A 19,930-nucleotide genomic window follows, 5' to 3' on the forward strand; every position below is an offset into this window, starting at 1 on the left:
TAAGCAAATAGAATGGTTAAGTGGATACAATTACTTTACAATTATTCATTTAACAATTTATCCCCATAATTAAGCCCAATTTGAGTCAATTATACTCTTTTTGAAGTAAGCTTGACAATGCTTCACCTACAAAAAAATTAACATGCTTTACATGCATAGCTTCGCATATCTATACTTAATTTGAAAGAATGTATATAACATCAGGCCAAAATGTTAATGATCCTATATCTATATTTCTTCTTCTAATTTTTGCTTGTGTAAGGACTGCTTTAAGGTAAGATCAGATAACCCTGCATCTAAAATAATAGAAGCTGAAGGAGTTTGAACAGTTGGCACAGAAACAGATGGAGAGAAAGCTGGTGTCTTAGCTGAAGCAGTGCTGTATGTATTATTGACAATGGATAAGTTTGAATATTTTGGGAACGATGGATTAAATCTTACGATTGGCATTTGTGGAGGGACAACCCTTATGCCTTGCTGCGCAACTGATGTTATCAGTGGGGGTGGGATAATAGATTTTGATTCATTTTTTATGATATGCTTTTGTAAGTTTTCATCTTTCAGTTTTGCAACCTCAGTAAAGACAGAGGCAAAAGGTCGAAACCCAGGTTTCCAGGTGACTATGTAATCACAATTATAGCTGTTTTGTATTTTGTCTTGTGTGGAAACAAGGGAAGTGAGGGATCCTATCAATGAAGTCTGCCCATCTACTATGAATATGTGATCCTTAGTATTGTCCATCATACTATTTTCCTTAATATTCTGAATATTCTTTGGAAAATCATCAACAACAAAATTTGCACTGTACCCTTCCTCACCCCGTATGGCCTTGAAGTTATAAATGCTACCTACACTTTCTCTATTGATGATTGCATCAGTGTCATTGTTTTTACATAATTGACAAGACAGACAATCTGACTCTCTTGGGTTCCCCGAATCGGGAACACTGGATGTCCAGCCACATTCCCTTCTGCAAAACTGATTTGCATTGATCATTATAATTTCTCCATCTTCAGCAGTTTCCCCTTCTGCAGAACCTTGTCCACTTGAATCTGAGTGTCTGGAAGGATTAAATGACTTCTCCATCATTGGGATTTTCCCTAAACTCAGCTGTTCCAGTGAATTATCGGGAGTCTTTCCAAGCTGATTATCATTGACATACTGGTGACCTAATGATACCACTGAATGATTCAGACGGTTCATAATAGTAGATATTATTGGAAGTCTTATATTTAGATTTCTTGCACTTGAATTATTCTTATCTTTTCTTTTATATCTACACACTAGGCCACCAAAGCACACAGAAAGGAGCAAAAAAATGACAAACGAGATTGAGAGACTTAAAGTGAGGTTGTCTGTTGACTTATCAACCAAGGCATCCAATGATCGAGAGATGTTAATTGCAACAGTACTAACAGCTGATTTGGATCCCAATAAAGGACTACTAGCTTTAATCGCTAACTCAATTATCTCTTCTCTCTTGTAACTGCCTTTAATCTTGTGAACAGAACCTGAAACATAAATAACTCCACTTGTTTGATTCAGAGAAAAGTAAGGAGAAGGCTGTAGCAATGAGAACAGCACAATTCCATCCATTCCTGCATCCTTATCTACAGCAGTCACTTGTCCAGCTTTTTGACCTACCACCACATGCTCAGGGAGAGTGAAATAGTACTGTTCTTGGGTAAAAGTGGGCTCATATTCATCAATACCTTTAATATCCACTTGAACTGTTACAGTTGCTGTTGCATTACCTTTATCCATTGCCTGGACTATAAATGTGCATTTTTTTTGTTGTTCATAATCAATCAATCTTTTTGTGTAGATATCACCAGTAATTGGATCAATAATAAAATTATTCCAATTGGTAAATGTAGAGTAGTCAGTTAAAGACAATGTCAGAATAGAGTATGTCAAATAACCAAAGGGACCATCATCATAATCGAATGCATGAACTGCACACACTGAGGTGTAGATAGGCTCATTTTCATACACTGAACAATTCAGTGTAGGAAATATAAAATAAGGAACATTATCATTGTCATCTAATACGTTAATATAAAGGACTGAAGTAACCATGTTTTGATGAGTAATGCCACCATCAACTGCTCGGATAGTTAATGTGAATTTTGGTACATCTTCATAGTCAAGAGGCAGCATTAATTCTACAAAACCAGTTTTAGGATCCAATCTAAAATTTTCTTTCTCATTTCCAGAAATTATACTGTATTTGATATCTGCATTTACTCCCTGATCATGATCATAGGCAGAGACTTGGATAAGCTTGTGTTTTACAGGGGTGCTTTCTAGAACTTCAACATGGTACTCCAAGCTGTTGAAAACTGGAGAATTATCATTGAAATCAAGTACAGTCATTAATATTATTGTGGTTGAATTAAGTGGCGGGGTTCCTCGATCAGATGCACACACAACCAAACTATAGTTGTTAGTAAGTTCTCTGTCCAATATATTTGTTAATACCAGCTTGCCTACCATACTATAATGATTCTCTGTTTGAATCACAGAGTTCTCAATATGGAACCTGTTTTGTTCATTGCCTCCAATAATAGCGTAGTCAATGTAAGAATTCTCACGTGTCCAGTCTTGGTCTATTGCTGAAAATGACAACAGAGTTATCCCAGCTGCTGTCTCTTCATTAACACTGATATTATAAACTGCTTGTGTAAATTGAGGAGCATTGTTATTGATATCCTGAATTTGTATCTCCACTAATGTAATGCTTGTCAACGCAGGGTTACCACCATCCTTAGCTTCTACCAGAAGCTGCACCACAAAGTTATAAGTTGTATAGTGTACAGTCCTCCTGGTAAATATTGCACCTAAAATCCAAAAAGAAAAACAAAGTTAACACCCAGAGCAAAGCAATGAGATCCTTGTTAAATGTGCAGATCAGGCCTGACAATGTCATGGAGACCTGATCTACAATTTTAGATAGAGGCATGAGCAAGGGAATAGTGATGGATTTTGGTTTCCCATCAGGGCAAACCAGTCATGATTTGGGCCCTGGGCCAGAAAAGGTTCAGGCATGTAGGTTTTTTTTTAATATATGTTTCCAAGTGGGCCAGGAACAGCAGGAATTCTCCCCAGGCTTCACAAGGAAGTTTTGAGCCTCACTTGCTGCAGGCTTCCCCAGATACATCTCCAAGGTCCTCCCACCACTTTAACTGTGGCGGCCTCCTGGTGCCAAATTCCAGCTCCCACCCTCCAGCCAGGTACTGGATCTGGACAGTTTCTGGCAGGACTCCAGGATCATGCAGGGAATGAGGCCTGGCTGTATGTATTATCCAGGGCTCCACATTCCTGGAAATCCTGGATTTGCTGTCTTCTTTGGAGTTTGCATACACTATAAAACTGGGGCAATATCGGAGTCCTCACATGCCACAAGCAAACATCAGAAAACTGAGGAACTACTGTCATAAAACACATACTTATATGTATCCTATGCATTAAAACTGCAAATAAACATAAAACATAAAGGATGCTTGCTGTCATTGTTAAAAGTGATAGTATAAAAGGTTAATGTGTGGGTGATAACAGGTCTCTTTAGCCCAATATATTATTTTTAATACCGTTTGTTCAGATCTTCTGAGCTTTTGTTGCATAAAACAATACTGCATTGCTATAGATCTTTGAGCTGGATTTTGGACTCAGCCTTAGCTGTCATTACACTTATAACTTGCTGTGATTAGATATCCATTTTGGCGTAGTACTGACCCGTGTGAACAGGACAGCAACTGTGTATCTCCTTTAGCTAATCAAATTAAAAGCTCATTAATGAGGAGCAGAGAGCAATGGTCCTTCTAATTTGTGCAGGGGCATGGCTGTATAACAACCTGGAACATAGGACTCAATGCACCAAGCAGTCCACACACAACAAAATAAAAAAACAGAGGGAACACTGGCAGAAAGTCTGCCTGTGATGGGAATCGACACGGATGGGACTGGGAAATTTGGAGAGCAGCCAAAGTCCGTTGACTTTGCGCAGGAATTTCCATTTGGCTGGAAAATCCTGCCCTCTGAGCTAGGAAGTGTCATTTAGAATAATTAATTTAATGTTAAATTATGTATGGAAAAAGCAAAATGTAGATAGTTGGGATCTCAATGTTACGAGAGCCATGAGTTGGGAACAAACCTGCTGCAACGCTGGCTTAACCACAGAAAGGAAAACACAAGTGAGTATCTTTACATCTATTTGCCTCATAATCAGCCATGTGTGCTGACCTTGAGCTCCACGAACCTGAAATGATCCTCCTCCCACCTTCAGGGTTCAAGGTCAATGTCAGTTTGGAAAAAAACTCACCCCATCACCTTCTACCCACTCTTTCATTTACCAACCTCCCCCCATCACCATAGACCCACCCAATATCACCATTCCTCTCCCCTCTGTCACTCTTGAACCTCCTCCTGTTACCCTGGACCCTGGCACTATCCACCTCCACAAGCCTTTCCTCCCCTCAAAGCCAACACCAGTTACAGGCCCATCCTGACCCTGTTCCCTCCCATTATCTAAGCCACCTCATAATTCACCTGATGACCTTCACTTCCCAGGTTTCAACCCAGACCTGCAACCTTGCTGCATCCCACTCCCCCATTTGAATGTTACTATTCCCTCCAATACTGTGAGTTCTTCCCTCCAGGGCCTCACTAACCCAGCCCTCTAAGATCTTCCACCCTCCCCACCCCTTCCCCAGACATTCTCCTTGCATCTTCCCCTGATAGGTGCACACCACTTATATACAGTTGTAAAACTGAATGTTCTAAATTCTCACTGGTGGGAACTTAATTTGGAAGGGGAGCTTAATTCTATTGAGGTGGCCTTTTAATAAACATGCATGACTTGCTAATGCATGCAAATGGGATTCCCGACATTGTTCGCCGGGAAGTTCGACCCACCTTTAACCTGCCTTGAAAGTTGGAAGAACTAAGTTTCAACAGTTTATCCCACCTTTGGGAAACATACTTTTTGCCTCTTGCCAAATTAAGTGCCCCCGCCCATCATGATTCCCTGCTGGCAGGAGTGGAAAATTCTACCCTACATCTTCTGAATGACTCCCCAGCTGCTGACCTCCAGGGCCACCTCCATATATGCCCTCTTGGTCTGGCTCAGAGGATTTCTTCTTCCTGAGAGAGGGAAGAGCACACCACTCCTCTCGGGGACAGCATCTGTCAAAGCCTCAAGGGAGGCATTGTAAAAGCAAGGGATCGCCCATGGATGCCTGCCCATTCCAGCGCTAGCCCTCTAAGCCCAGCTGTTCCATTATTTCTGGCAATGGCAAGCTTGGTCATGGCTGCCATTTGCCTCTTAAAATCGCCCTCCAAACCAGGCTCTGCCTCCAGGTCATTCCTGCGCTGATAATTGGATGCCAAATCCTCCTCCGAGCCAATTAGGCATTTAAAAATCACATCACACCGCTGACGCAGCAAGCGGTCAGGAACTGGACTGAACCAGCTGTCAGGTTCATGACCCAGGATTGAAAATACAGACCAAAGATTGTACAAAAACATACAGATAGGTTAAGTGAATGAGCAAGAAGCTGTAAGATGGAGTACAATGCTATTCACTTTAGAAGGAACAACAGAAAAATAGAACACTTTTAATTGGTGAGAAACTATTAAATGCCAGTGTTCACAGGGATTTTGTTGTCTCTGTATATGAAATACGGAAAGTAAATATGCAATTACATCAAGAAATTAACAAGGTATGTGTTATGCTGGGGTTTTACAAAATGTTTGGATTCAGGAGTAAGGAAGTCTTCTTGCAACTGTACAGTGCTTTGCTGAGACCACATCTGGAGTACTGTAATCAGTTTTGGTTTCCATGCCCTAAAGAAGGATATATTTGAACGTCAGTTTACTAGATTGATCCCTGGGTTGAAAGGGATTTTCTGAGGAGAGATTGAGTAGAATGGGACCATATTCCCTGCATCTTAGAAGAATGAGAGGTGATCTTTTTGAAACATACAAGATTCTGAGAAGACAGATGCTGAGAGACTGTTTCCCCTAGCTGGAGAGTCCAGAAGTCAGGGACATAGGCCAGAATTTTCTGACCTCATTGGCGTCGGGCATCATGGCGGATGTGAGTGGACAATATGGCAGGAAGGCCAAAGATTGGTTTCACAACTTCGTGAAACAGTTTGCGATTGTCCGCTCTGCCCGTCAATGGCAGGCCATGTTTCCACTGCCGGATGTCGGCAACGTCATTTTAATACATCTGCATATCATTATAAACCCTGCTCACCAGAATCATGCCCCCATGCTGGATCATCTGGGCACGTCGGCCTTCCAGAGGAGATGAAGCCTGATGGTGCTGTGAGGGTTTGTATGGGAAAGTGAGTTGATGATGTCCCTTGACTGGCAGTGAGTGAGATGCCAGTGATGTGTGATGGGCTTGTGAGTGTGTGTGTTTAGAGTGATGAGATGCTTGCCTTACCCTGGCAGCATGGATGAGATCATTCATCTGCTTTCTGCACTGGATGGCTGACCTCTTCTGTGCAGCATTGGCACTGACCACCTCTGCCACCATCTCCCAAGCCAGAGTGATGAGACGGATGGGCCTCCTGCGGCCAGAGCGGAGGTGGAGGATATTGCGGCAGACCTCCACAGTGTCCAGAAGCCATCCCAGAGATGTGTCGCTGAATCGGGATGCTGCACTCTTCTTGGCCTTTGGGGCCATCTCTTCACCAGGGTCCTCCTGGGATCCAAGAATTGAGAAGTGTGCATGCAGCTGCAGTTTAAATATGGTACCCTTTGTGAGGAAGCGGTGAAATAACAGCATGGCTGGCAAATCAGAGGCTGCCCAACAGTGAGATGTCGTGTTTCCCGTGGCTGCATAATTAATGGAGTGGGAATGGGATGATATGGCGTGAAAAGCCACCATTGCAGCTGGCAGGTAAAACGTCCTTTTTCCCGCCTGCTCCTGCACTTAGTGCAAATCTGGGATGATTCCTCCCATTGTCTCAGGGTAAGAGGTTGGCCATTTAGGGCTGAGATGAGGAGAAATTTCTTCACTCAGAGGGTTGTAAATTTTTCAAATGTTTTGCTCCAGATGTATGTGGAATCTCAACTGTTGTGTATATTCAAGGTTGAGATTGATAACATTTTTGAATTCTAAGGGAATCAAGGGATATGGGGAACATGCAGGAAAAGTGGAGTTGTGACTGAAGATCAGTCATGATCTTACTGAACAGCAAGAACAGGTCTGAGGAGCCATATGGCCTACTCCTATTCCTATTTCATATGTTTTTATGATGGCGTCAAAAATTTACTTACACTGTAATAGATAAACTCTAACTTCTGGCGACTTTAGTGGGTGTATATCATATTAAGACTTCATGCCCTTCCATATATTTCAATGCCGAGTGTTTTGACAAGATACTAATATAGCAAAGCTTCTGGAAGGATAGGGCAATTCAAACATCAACTTCGTGACTTATGCATTTAACTGCGCATGTGTGACCATTGGAAGTCTCTCTGATTTACACTGCAATAAAAGTGCAGTTAGTTCGACTGCAAAATCCAGCTGATTACATTTCTGCTAAATACAATAGCCAGAATTTCATGTTTAATGGACAAACATTACATTGTACTAAACAAATCACAAACAAGTGGCCAAGGCTACATTATTTTTGCTGACTTTAGATGCATACATATGAATGAAGAAGTGGTATTTATTAAATACTTGTAAATACATTTGTTAGTCCTTTCAGGGACACCAAAGTTATTGCTATAGCAACACATAGCTCTGAAGAAGAGTCGTACAGACTCGAAACGTTAATTCTGTTTCTCCCTCCACAGATGCTGCCAGACCTGCTGAGTTTTACTGGCATTTTCTGTTTTCTAATTGTATGATGATTTAATATAACAAGTAATTTATCTAATCTTAATTTGTTTTCTTACCACTTTCAGCATTAACATAAAACTCCTTAGTAGTTCCTGGAAGGATTCTATAGGAAACTTTTCCATTCACCCCTGAATCTTTATCTGTGGCAGATACGGTCAGGATGTAGGTATTAACTGGTGAGAGTTCAGGCAATATAATCTGAAACAACAGATCAATCAAAAAGCCAATTCTTGTACAAACAGATTAGTACAAAGCTATGTGGAAATATTAGAAAAAGAGCTTATACAAGTACAGATTCTTTGAGTAACAATTTATGGACTGTGGTTTCTTCCTGGGCTTTGCCACGTTATTATTTGACCCCTATCATTGTTTTGCCTTGAAGGGAAACTACTACTTTTTTAATTTTGGAATTTAATGTTATGTACCTCAAGATCATTCAATGGATAATTTCAATAAGTTTCTATCTACTAAGTTTCCTTAGTCACAGGAGATAGAAAACACTTTAAACTAGTGCCATTACCATTTGTCAGAGATTAAGTACCTTTTTATCTAAATTGTTCTTACAGCTATAGGATTCACTTGCGAAACACATTACTTATAGTGTCTCCCACAATTTCTATGATTATTTATTGAATTACATTAAGTTTACTTTAGAATTTAACAGACACCAGGACAATGCCATCATTTATTTTAAAACCAATTATTTTTCCATCAAAGCAGATTATTGTAGAGGATAGATACATGTTTCAATTTAATAATTGGCGAACAACAGAGTCATTCAGGAGCTTTGCTTTATGCACTTGTGAATTTCAATTAAAACTCAAACATCCCACATCTACTGTCATCCATATTCAACTTGCTATCAGGCTCCTTCAAACAAGAGGGGCCCAGGTTATGCCAACTCCACAGCTGGTGAAAAATTATATATGCTTACGCAAGCCAATTGTTGTAGTTTTCTCCTCCCTCAAAATGAAATATTCTGCTAAAGCGAGTTACTTTATCAAGTGGCTTTGTTATGTACTACTAAGGTCACTCTTCATAAGTGCAATGTCACTAAAATAACAAGGTCAACAGTGTATCTGACATGCACAGAAACTCATCACTATTTTTGAATCTCCAAACTAATGAATCTACACAGACAGAGTTTCTGTCTGATTGGTATAGCCTACATGCGCTTCCTCTATAGGTACATAAATGGCAAACTAGATGGATGTCAAGTCATTTTTCATCTACAAATTCCTAAGTTCCTGTGATATATCCAGCCTACATAAATCTAGCGAGTGTGGGAGAAACTTGGTAGAGTCAAAACTTAGGAGGCTCAAAACTGTGCAACACTTTGGTATGCGTTGCATGATTTGATCAGCCAGAATCAACCTCACACAAGCTCATTGGTGTGCAGGATAATCTAAAGTTGAGGGGAACAATTTCAATCTCAAGTGGCAGGTTCCATGGATAAGCCAATTAGCAACAGCACATTAGAGTACTGTGTACCTGCACGGCTCAGGTATCTGATGAACAAATCTGTCAGAGAGGATTGACATAATTCAGTGGAAGATTAGCAGATTACCAAGGGAAAGTGTACATCCCTGAGGTATTGTGTCCTTCCTTTAGGGTCTCCAGAGTAACAGTGGAAGATTGGGGAACCTCGGTGGAAACTCTACAATATCTATTAGTTAATAAGTTTGAACGTTCATCATCGCTGGGTGAAACTTATGGAGCTTCTCACCTAACAGCCATTTGGCAGTGGTCACACCTACAGCAGCGGTTCAAGGTGGTGGCCCACTACCCCCTTCTCAAGGGCAGCTAGGGATGGACCTGGAATGCCTATATCCTAAGATTAATTTTACAGCCAGACTACAGGAGATGAGTAGGAATAATAAAATGACTGCTGGAATTTTAATAGTTCACTCCTTGATTGGAGCAGATATGAACTAAATAGATAAAAGGGAATGTAATTCCTAAAATGTCTGCAGGACTCCTTTGTCAAATGGTATTTTAGTAGGCTACAGGGTTGCAGGCACTGCTAGATCTAATTATAAGTAATGAAATAGAACATGGTAAGTGGGCTAATATGGACCAGCAAATGGCAACTGACCCTAGCTTAACTGTTAAATTTAAATCTGAGATTGATAAATTTTTGCTCACCAAAGGTATTAAGGGATATGGGGCAAGGGCAAGTACAGAGAATTAGGTTGCAGATCAGCTGTGATCTCATTAAGTGGTGGAATAGGTTTGAGGGATTAAATGGCCTACTTCTGTTCTTATATCCTAAAAGTGCTTGGCTGCAGTGATCACAACCATAAGCTATAAGATCCAACTAAAAAAGGATAAAAGCCAGGATTTTACGCCCCGGCGTGGCATCTCCCCCCCTCCCCCACCGGCGGATGCAGTGAGGCTATTTGCATTTCCATTTAGTTCACCGGGACCGTAATATCCCACTGGGCAGGAGGGGCCGTAAAATCCTAGTCAAAATCTGTATTAGCACTAAAAGACCAGTTTGGACGATGAGGAGCACCCTAACAGAAATGAGGTGCAAGGAGTCACTGGCACACAGGATTGCAAGGCAACAGTGGATGTTCTTAAAAAGATTTGCAAAGGTACAGAATAAGTATAATCTACTAAACAAGAGTACCAATTTTAAGATGTCTTGAACATTAGAAATCAGAAATCATTTAAAATGAAGATGCCATATAAAGACTATATAGCACAATAAGTGACCTATTCACTGTGTTCAATATGCAGCACCTGTTTGGAATGCTGGACTTACTAAAGAGTATATGAAAAAGCTTGAAAGCATTCAGAAATGAGCACTGAAACTGATCCTAGGTAACATGTACCAAAGCCATTCTAACAGAATCAAACAACTGAATAAGTGTTTCCTTGCTGTAAGGCAGAAAAAGCTGTGTCTGGACTTCGCTAGGGAATTCTTGAATCCCACCGGCGATCGCCACTGGGTGGAATTTTTCCATCCGGGACCAAGTCCCTTGGCGGGGACAGGGAGTAATTCCCGCTGTGGAGGCCTATAGGAAATCCCGTGGTATCTTCCGTCCACGGTCTTATTAATTATGCAGCTGGGGGTGTCGCAACGTCCTCCATGGCTGGGTGGGCTGGATGGTGTGCGCCGTCATATTCCGGCGCTATTTTTAAAAGGCGCTCCGACATTCACTCAATTCTAATACCTGAATGTCAGGAAGAGGAGCTGAGGGGCCAAAGCCTAGGTTTAGTGATGTCTCCCTGTGCATTCTCCTGGACCATGTGGAGTTCCAGCGGAATATACTTTTCCTGGCTGATGGGAGGAAGAGGCCGAGCAGGAAGACCAACCCTGCATGGGCGCAGGTGGACAATGCCTTAAGTGTCCAGGGGGTACGCAAGGGGTCGGCTGGAAGAGGATGAATGCCCTCATTCGCTCCGCCAGGGTAAATGTCATCAGATGGTCGCATAAACCACAAAGACAGCAATATGTCAGGGTACATGGGCCTCAGTGGCGACAGTATAGTCATGCCTCACAGCCCCACTCTGTGACGGAGTGACCATTGTGCCTCCTTCACCCTTCAACAGACTTAGAACACTGCATGGAAGGGGTGGGTGTGGTCAGTGGCAAGGGGAATGGGCTTAGGAGCAGAAGGAACTAGCAACCTCTGCAAATCAGATGCCTATCTGAGCTTTCCCCTTGCGTGTGGATGGGCTCAGCACTTTGGAGGGAACTGGTCCACAATCCTTCTGCACAATTCACACCAGCAGTGACCTGCCACACAAATGTGGGCTATCTTACAAGGGTAAGTATGATAAATGAAACAAATTGCAATGTTCAAATGCATGCAACATGTAACTCCTCTCAATCCCATGTTCTGTTCTCTTTGTGCAGGACAAGATCAATCACAATCGCAGAGAGCGCCTACATCTGAGGTCTCTCACCGAGGTCGAGGAGAGGGCATCTAAGCTCGCAGGAGTGGAGTGGACAGTGCCACTGCCAATGGGGAGCTCAGACTTGGGCATCCACCTAGTAAGGATCCATAAATTCTATAGAAACCTGAGAGTCAAATGTACCTCCATGTTGGAGGCAGCTTATGCTGTCACTTGCACTCTCCTCTCTCACTTACAGGTGCCCCCAGGAAGAGGCCTCTGGAATTGGTCTTCCAACTCATGGTGGAGATTCAGTAAGAAACTGAGCAACATCACGCAGAGGTGTCGGAAGCCCTCAACAGAGTGACATGCGAGTCAGGGGAGTCCATCCACCTGCTCTCTGATGAAATGGTGCCTACGTGTATGCGCACTGAAGTCTCCATGGGGAGGATGGCAGACACCATGGAGACCCTTGTCCAGCAGAACACATCGTGGCAACCATGGGTGAGTTCCCGCAGTGGCAACGCAAGAGGGTGACAGAGTGCTTCGACCTCCCACCAGGTGCTCCTTCCCCTCAAGGAGTCAGGCCGGGGCCCTCGGGCACCCAAAGGGAGGAGGAGTGGCAGCTGGACACCCTTATGTCATCCACTCCAGAATCTCAGAGCTCGTTCGCACCCTCTGAACTCCATTTGACTTTGATACCTTCAACCTTGTCCTCTGTCACTGCAGAGGGAGCAGCTGGCCCACAGAAGGACAACCAGAGGAAACTGGGCCCCTGCAGGCTATAGCTCTTTGGAGGACGACTGCCAGAGTCATCAAAGACAACAGAGCAAATGAGTCAGCACGCTGCCTCCATGCCTGCTGTGGATGTCAGGGTAGCACCAAGAAGTGGTAGACCAAGAAAAATCAAGAAATTTTGATCACAACTGGTTGCACAAGTGAACACATAATTGTCATAAATTAAACATCTGCAAATATATTCATTTTCACTGCATTATGTTCTATTGTTTCTTCTGTATCCTTTTAAAGGCTTTGCCTGCGCGACCCCCCCCCCCCCCCCCCCCCCCCCCCCCCTCCCCCAAGCAGTTCTCCTGCATGCAGCTGACCCCACGAGTGAATGTGCGGGGAGAAGGGTCTGTGACAGGGTCTTTCAGAACCTTGTGTAAGCACTCTCCCATGCACACTGAGCCTTCATCCATCAAACTCATCCCACTGGTCCCTAGCATATTCAGTATTGCCTGCTACGGTTCCCTTTCAGTTGTTTAGCTGAGATGATCTGTATCTCCACCCAACAACTGACCAAGCTCCCATGCTGCATCTGTGTCCATCCAACACGAGGCTCTGCTCACTTTCGATTTGATGATTATGGTAATAGTCACGTACTTCCTGAGCTGCCCCACCATTTCCCCTCCCCAGACACTCATGTCTTTCCCCACATCATCATTGATACCCACACCCTCGCCCACCTCTGATCCCTCTGGCATGGGAGAATTCCACCCACTATCTCTTGCCACAACCACACAAAAGTAAATGTGCGATGGAATTACAGAGGAAAGGCACCATCCAAAAATATGACATAGAATAAGCAGACTAAAGGACAGCCCAAACCTCTACATTATAAAACTCACAAAAGGCATGTAAATAATTGAGAATTTATTGCACTCAACTTGACAACATATGATCTATGGACTTAAATACAAAATGTAGAGAGCAATAGAGCTTTTACTTCGATTCTATAAATTAAGGAGACCTGCAATTTGCAACATATTATAATTATTTGTATGCTGAACTGATAATTATGCAATCCCTTTATTATTTAATACTTTATTTTTATTTTAGTGATTGTGTATCACTTTATCATGAATTATGATTACTTGTTTGATTTCCAAACCATCTGTCACCATTCAAACTTCTTTTAATAACATCATGTATGTGATGTATGTGACTACTGCATACGTACTGCACTTATATAAAAGCATAATACTGTGGATGCTCGAAACCTGAAACAAAAACAAAAATTGCTGAAAAAGCTCAGCAGGTCTGACAGCATCTGTGGAGAGAAAGACAGAGTTAACGTCTCGAGTCCGCAAGACTCTTCTTCAGAACTAAAGAATAAATGTGGCAAAATATATACTGTTAAAGAGGATGGGACAGGTGAAGCTGGATAGAAGGCCAGTGATAGGTGGGGGCAAAGGAGAGATTGCAAAATATGTCATAAACAAAAGGTCGAAGGGGCCTTGATGGTGATGATACTGGCTAAAGGAAGTACTAATGGTGACATTAAGGGTAGAATGAGCAAGTGACAGGTGACCCTAGTGGGGGTGGGGTGGGGGGAGGGGATGGTGTGGGGGAAAAAGATCAAAATAGACTAAAAGGTGGGGTACCTACCTTTGAGCCTAGATTTGCTCATCCTGCTTTCTACTCTTAATGTCACCCCCTACCCTGAAGAAGAATCTTACGGACTCGAAACGTCAACTCCGTCTTTCTCTCCACAGATGCTGTCAGGCCTGCTGAGTTTTTCCAGCAATTTTTGCTTTTGATACTGCAATTACACCTGGGGATGACACAAATTTGTTTTACATCTCAAAAGATTAATGTCGCAATCTACCTGATACGAGTCTTGAGAGAAGAGAGGTGGATTGTCATTTATATCCATTACATAAACTCTAAGAGCTGCTTCAGTTTCATGCACTGAATCAGAAATCTTGATCTTCACCAAGTATTCCGACTGTTTTTCAAAGTCCAGAGGCCCAGTCAAAATTATGACTCCAGTGTTGCGGTTAATAGCAAATTTACCTTCCGGATTACCATTATGAGTAAAATTATAGAAAAGAATGGGGTTTAAATCCATATCATTGGCCATTATCTGTGTGAGAACATAGCCGGTTTGGAGGTCTGAAAAGCATAAATTATTTACCAAAAATCACTTAATCATGACCACAATTTGGTAATAAATACCTGCTTTCATATTATAAACCAATTAAAACATGTATTTGAGGGATCTTCATTATTTTCTTACTTAAAATTAGAAAGTAGAAACTCACAGAGTGAGTAATTGACATTACAAACGTCTAATTTGTAACGCTAAGACAATTTTGAGGAAGAGGACAGAATGGTTGCACTCACATCAAACCTAAGCAAGGTCATCCTTTGAGAGGGACATAATGGAACCTGTCAGAACCTGGGCAGGGACCTATTTGGAGAAATGCCTAGTAATGGACCTTAAGCCTAGTACTTTGCATTGCTCATCTCAGAGGATGCCTACTTAATAGGAATTGTAGAATAATTAACAGAATTATCAGTCCAGAAATTATTTGCCATATATTGTATTAACACTTAATGTGCTTATATAACAACCCTTTGTCTACTACATCAATAGAGCTGTTAACCCATCTAAAATAAAGAAATTGTTGTCCCTACTAATAGAGAGGAATGTTGTATAATGTCCTAAAGAGTTCATAGTTAATAAAGCAAACAGTTAATTCTAAGTCTGCCTATAATAAATAATCTTCACTTTGGATGCATGCTCTCTGACTGGTTTCTGGGGGTGGGCGTGCAGGGCGGCAGTGTTGTTGGGATGGACAACTTACTTCTTATGTTAATCACATCTAGAACAGTTTTATATACACCTCTCTCACGAGCAGAACAAGAAAAATGACCCAGTAGAATATTCCATTTATTTCACAGAAAATGCTGTGCCTGTATTTGTGCCATTTCTGAAGCATTTCACAGCGTTATCTCTAGATGACTTGCACTTCAGGTCACTATTGGGAACTATTACCTTTGCTATCAACTGAATAAAATAATTATTTTACACCAAAGCTATTTTAATATTTTCAGATTTGTTCTGGAACCTTGGGCAGGATTTTTAGGTTGGTGGGTGGGAACGATTGGCGAGTCCCGGATCAGCCAGGCAACAGACTGTGATTGGCCCCCGACCGCGAATTCATGCTGGCTGGCCAATTAACGGCCAGCTAGCATGAAGCGTGCGTTGAAAGGCTCAGCACTGCAGGGGTGGGGCGGATGGAGCCTGAGCGCTGAAATCAATGCAGGCAAGCACTCACAGAAAGCTCTCCGAAGGCAGAGAGCTGAGGACTTGAGCAACCTAAAATAAAGGTCACAGAAACCGAAAAAAAGTGTCCAAGCTTCATAATCAATCACCTGAAAATGTAGGTGGTGAAAATGCTGTCCACAGAAATTTATTTTTATTTATCACAGAAACCTCATCTCGCCCATGCATAAGGTTTCCTGAAAACTGCAATGGCCGTCTGGCCGATTCGCCCACCCGCAAATGGTAACGTTGGATGGGCAATGAAAAACCTCTGTTAAATGTGCAGTTAATGGGCTTAATTGCCCTCTTAATAGCGCAGGCTAAACTCGGAAGTGCGCCCGCCGACCAAAATACCCGCGCAAGTGTGTGATGGTGTCGGGACGTCATCACACGCTATTTTATGCTCCAGTGAGTCAGGCGTGCGCCGCCTGCTCAGTGAACAATTCTGTCCCTTGTGCTTTAGAGATGGTGTCCTATTTGAATTATTGTGCCGACATGCAATAGCTAAATGTTTACAACTGATCCTAAGTAAATCTGAGTTAGCATTTTTAAATTATTGGCACTTGACTCAAACAGAAGTTTACTCATGTGGGAACATCCCTATTCCTTCTTGGCAGCAGTTATATATAACAGCAATCTTAATCACAACCTTCTTGCAGCTATAAAACCATCACTCTTCATGAACATTAAAAGGCTGTGAGTATTCTATCTTTATTATTTGATTCATTGCCAATGATGAACTGAGAAAGGGGCTTTTCTTCATCCAGCAAAAATGCAAGAAGAAATTACTGAATGTCACCTGAAATAATTTGAAAGCACACAGTTTACAAAGCTGCCTTGATTTTTAGACAGGATATGCACATAATAGGAATGAAGAATTATTAATAAATAATCAGTCAAGCAATTGCTGTGTACATATTTGCATATTCACACATGGACATCTAACAATTATAATACATTCCTCTGTCTACCACAAGAGATATTTATCTATTTAAAATAAACAGATAATGCTTTCATTAAAATGGAGCAATGCATAAGAAAACCTTAAGTATTTATATGCTTATTAAAAATGTATTAAATATATTAATTATATGTATTAACATGTATAATATCACAAATATTATTTGTCAGATTATAGTATCAAATAAAACCATAATTTATCATAAAATACTGCTATTTTCTTTACAGTACCATAAAGGATTAAGATCAAAGCCCAACTTACTTTCAAAAATCTTCACAACTGTCAGTGGAGGAACAGTTGGAGCATTATCATTAATATCCACAATCTGAATCTCAATAATGGCATTTACTGAAAGCCTGGGGCTTCCTCGATCTGCTGCTTGGAGAACCAATCTGTTTCAAACAGAAGTGGGGAAGTTGGAAGTGTTAACATGAAAAGTGTTTATCCATTTGTCAAAAACTCTAATACTCATGTACTACAGAATTGCTAAATTATATTGTGCAAATGCTATAGTATGACCAAAATTGGTCTTCAGGCCTCAATACCATGAAACCAGTTCAGGTCTCAACTGAGGTATGGCGTTTGTTGTCATTACTTCACTGAAATGGGACAGCAATATCAGAAGTCTACATACATAAGGAATAAATGGAAATCTAAAAGTGGCTATCAGTAATTCCAAGCTTCTCCAGAGAGTCCGCTGTTGAGCTCCCTCCTCCCCTCCTAGAATGCAATCAACAGGAAGTCTATGAACTGTTGAGATTTTCCATTCTTATGCCCTTGGTCTTTCAGTGAGGTAACAATTCGTTGAATGAGGTTATCTTTATTTTAGCTTCTATATCAATCTAATCATAAATCATTTATTTCCCTATGTGAAATTTTAAATGAACATAAAGGGAGTCTGTGCTTTCATCTTCCTGGTTTGCTGTCTGTGAGAATACTTCACTGTAATTCACCACTCACTCTGCTTGCTACCATCACTGCTGCTGCTTGGAGATTCTCTTGATTTGGTGCCAGATTTAAACTGCTGTCAGGAAAGGGGAAGCCCAGTCCATAGAGATCGCTAGACGTTTATGGGCAGCTCTTTTCAAGGTCAGCAATGACCACCATTCTTTCATCATTGGCTACAAAGTCTGGGTCATTATTACTGCAGGGGTGTGATTCCTGAAGGAAAAAGAGCGAGGCGTGACTTTTTCTAAGCTTTCACATTACTAACAATAACCTTATTGGGTTCATTTAAGTTGAATAAGTAAAGCAAACTCTAGGCATTGGAAATGCCTCTTAAGAGCCCATCCCAACTAAGGGAGGATTTAAGTATCTGTAGCAAATTGAGAGGGTGCAAATGAGATACATTACTCTAATTATGTTGGTTAACTTGAGAAGCTGTTTTCCTTGAAATAAAAGAAAGACAGAGAAACAGTTATGGTGCCTTACACAGCCACTTTACAGCCAATGAAGTAATTTTGAGTCACTATTGTAATGTAGAAAACCAGCAGCCAATTTGCTCACACCCAGCTCCAGCAATTAGCAATGTCATAATGATGAGATTGCTGTTTCTGCGATGTTGATTGAGGAATAAATATTGGTCAGGACATTGAGGATGACGCCCCTGTTTTTCTTCAAAATACTGCTATGGAATTTTATACATCCACCCGGGAGGGCAGGTAAAGCCTTGATTTAATATCTGATCTGAAAAAATGTCAACTTCTACGGTGCAGTAGTCTCACATGCTGCATTGGAATGTCAGCTTTGATATTTGTGTTTAGTCCTGGAGTGAGACTTGAATTCACTTTATGTCTCAGGGATGAGAGCACCACTAACTGAGCCATGGCTGACACTTAGAGCAGAGAATCTTAAGAGGAGATTTCATCAAGGTGTTCATAAGTATGAAGGATTTTGGTAGAGCAAATGAGGAGAAACTGTTTCCACTTACTGCTTTGAAGACACCTCGGAAAAGTGAGGAGTTGGAGAGAGATACCCTACTTCAGTAATGGCTCCTCAGATACTGAAGCAGTCCTTGTCCGTACATAACAAGGCCCGGACAATATCCAGGCTTGGGCTGATAAGTGGCAAGTAACGTTCACGCCACACAAGTGCCAGGCAATGATCATCTCCAACAAGAGTGGATCTAACCATCTTCCCATAACATTCAGCGGCATTACCATTACTGAATCCTCCACTGTCAACATCCTGGAGGTTACCACTGACCAGAAACTGAACTGGACCAGCCATATAAACACTACAAGAGCAGGCCAGAGACTTGCGTAGTAAGTGGTGGCCCAGCCAACAACACCCACATGCTGTGAATGAATAAAAAATATCTGCTGCCGCAAAGAAAGTGTGTCTGGATGTGGCAGAGGTCAGCAGAAGGAGCATTGTGCCACACTCCTGAATTTAATGCAGGAGACACTCTAATAACCTCAGCAGGTCAGGAAAGGTAAGTAAAGTTGTACATTCACCTGTGTCCAGTTGTGCACATCATCACCACTTCCATCCCCAATATCCCCACACCAACCTGTCTGATCAAGCCTAAACAATAACATCACTCCTCACATTCACTCACCTCACAGAAGCACCCATCGTTTCTTTTTGTGCACTTCCTGACTTCCCCATCTATTCATCGATGATTGCCATGCCCCCTGATCTTTAAGCAATTTCATGCCTCCCCAAGTCACCCTTAACAAATACATTCATCAGGTACAGCCATTATAGTCACTCTTGGGTTTGTTCTTTCCTCCACTGTATGTGAAGAAAGTGCAAACCTCTAGGGAAATGGAACAAAGCGGAGGCTGTTCTCCAAAGATTTCACTATTTGTAATTGCAGAGGAGATCAATGGTGCTTCAACATCCTTGACTAATGAAGTTGGAATACTAGGGCTTCCCTGCTAGCTGGTGATACAATTAAATATCAGCCACCCTTTTGTCACGTAACGCCTATCTTTAGCCAGAAGTGCTGAGTGGAGGATCTGCTTCGGCCTCCTCAAGGTCCCTCACACTCCTCCATGTATTTCAATACCAAGTCTCTTGGCAAGATACCGGTACAGTGCAGCTTCTGGACGAACAGGATAACTTGGACAACAACTTGCAGATGTCCATGTTTAACCGTCCATGTGCAGAAATTATGTAGCAAGTCCAACAAGAAAAGGGGCAGTGTAGAATGAAGCTGGGCAGGTGCATGAGTGGGAAAGCATTTTTGTGCTAGTGATCATAATTTGGT

General features: G+C 41.8%; 1 protein-coding gene across 1 annotated transcript in view; it reads right to left on the bottom strand.

The window, feature by feature from the left end:
* Positions 1-228: 228 nt before the first annotated feature.
* dchs2 (dachsous cadherin-related 2) overlaps positions 229-19,930 on the bottom strand; it is a 161,793-nt gene continuing 142,091 nt past the window's right edge. Inside the window, exons 17-20 of the mRNA XM_041178823.1 lie at positions 16,978-17,108; positions 14,313-14,599; positions 7,918-8,059; positions 229-2,840 (exon numbers count right to left, since the gene is read on the bottom strand). Of these exons, the coding sequence (XP_041034757.1) occupies positions 229-2,840; positions 7,918-8,059; positions 14,313-14,599; positions 16,978-17,108 (3,172 nt within the window). The remainder of the gene's footprint in view (positions 2,841-7,917; positions 8,060-14,312; positions 14,600-16,977; positions 17,109-19,930) is intronic.

The sequence above is a fragment of the Carcharodon carcharias genome, chromosome 1 (assembly GCF_017639515.1).
Source record: "Carcharodon carcharias isolate sCarCar2 chromosome 1, sCarCar2.pri, whole genome shotgun sequence".
Lineage (NCBI taxonomy): Eukaryota > Metazoa > Chordata > Chondrichthyes > Lamniformes > Lamnidae > Carcharodon > Carcharodon carcharias.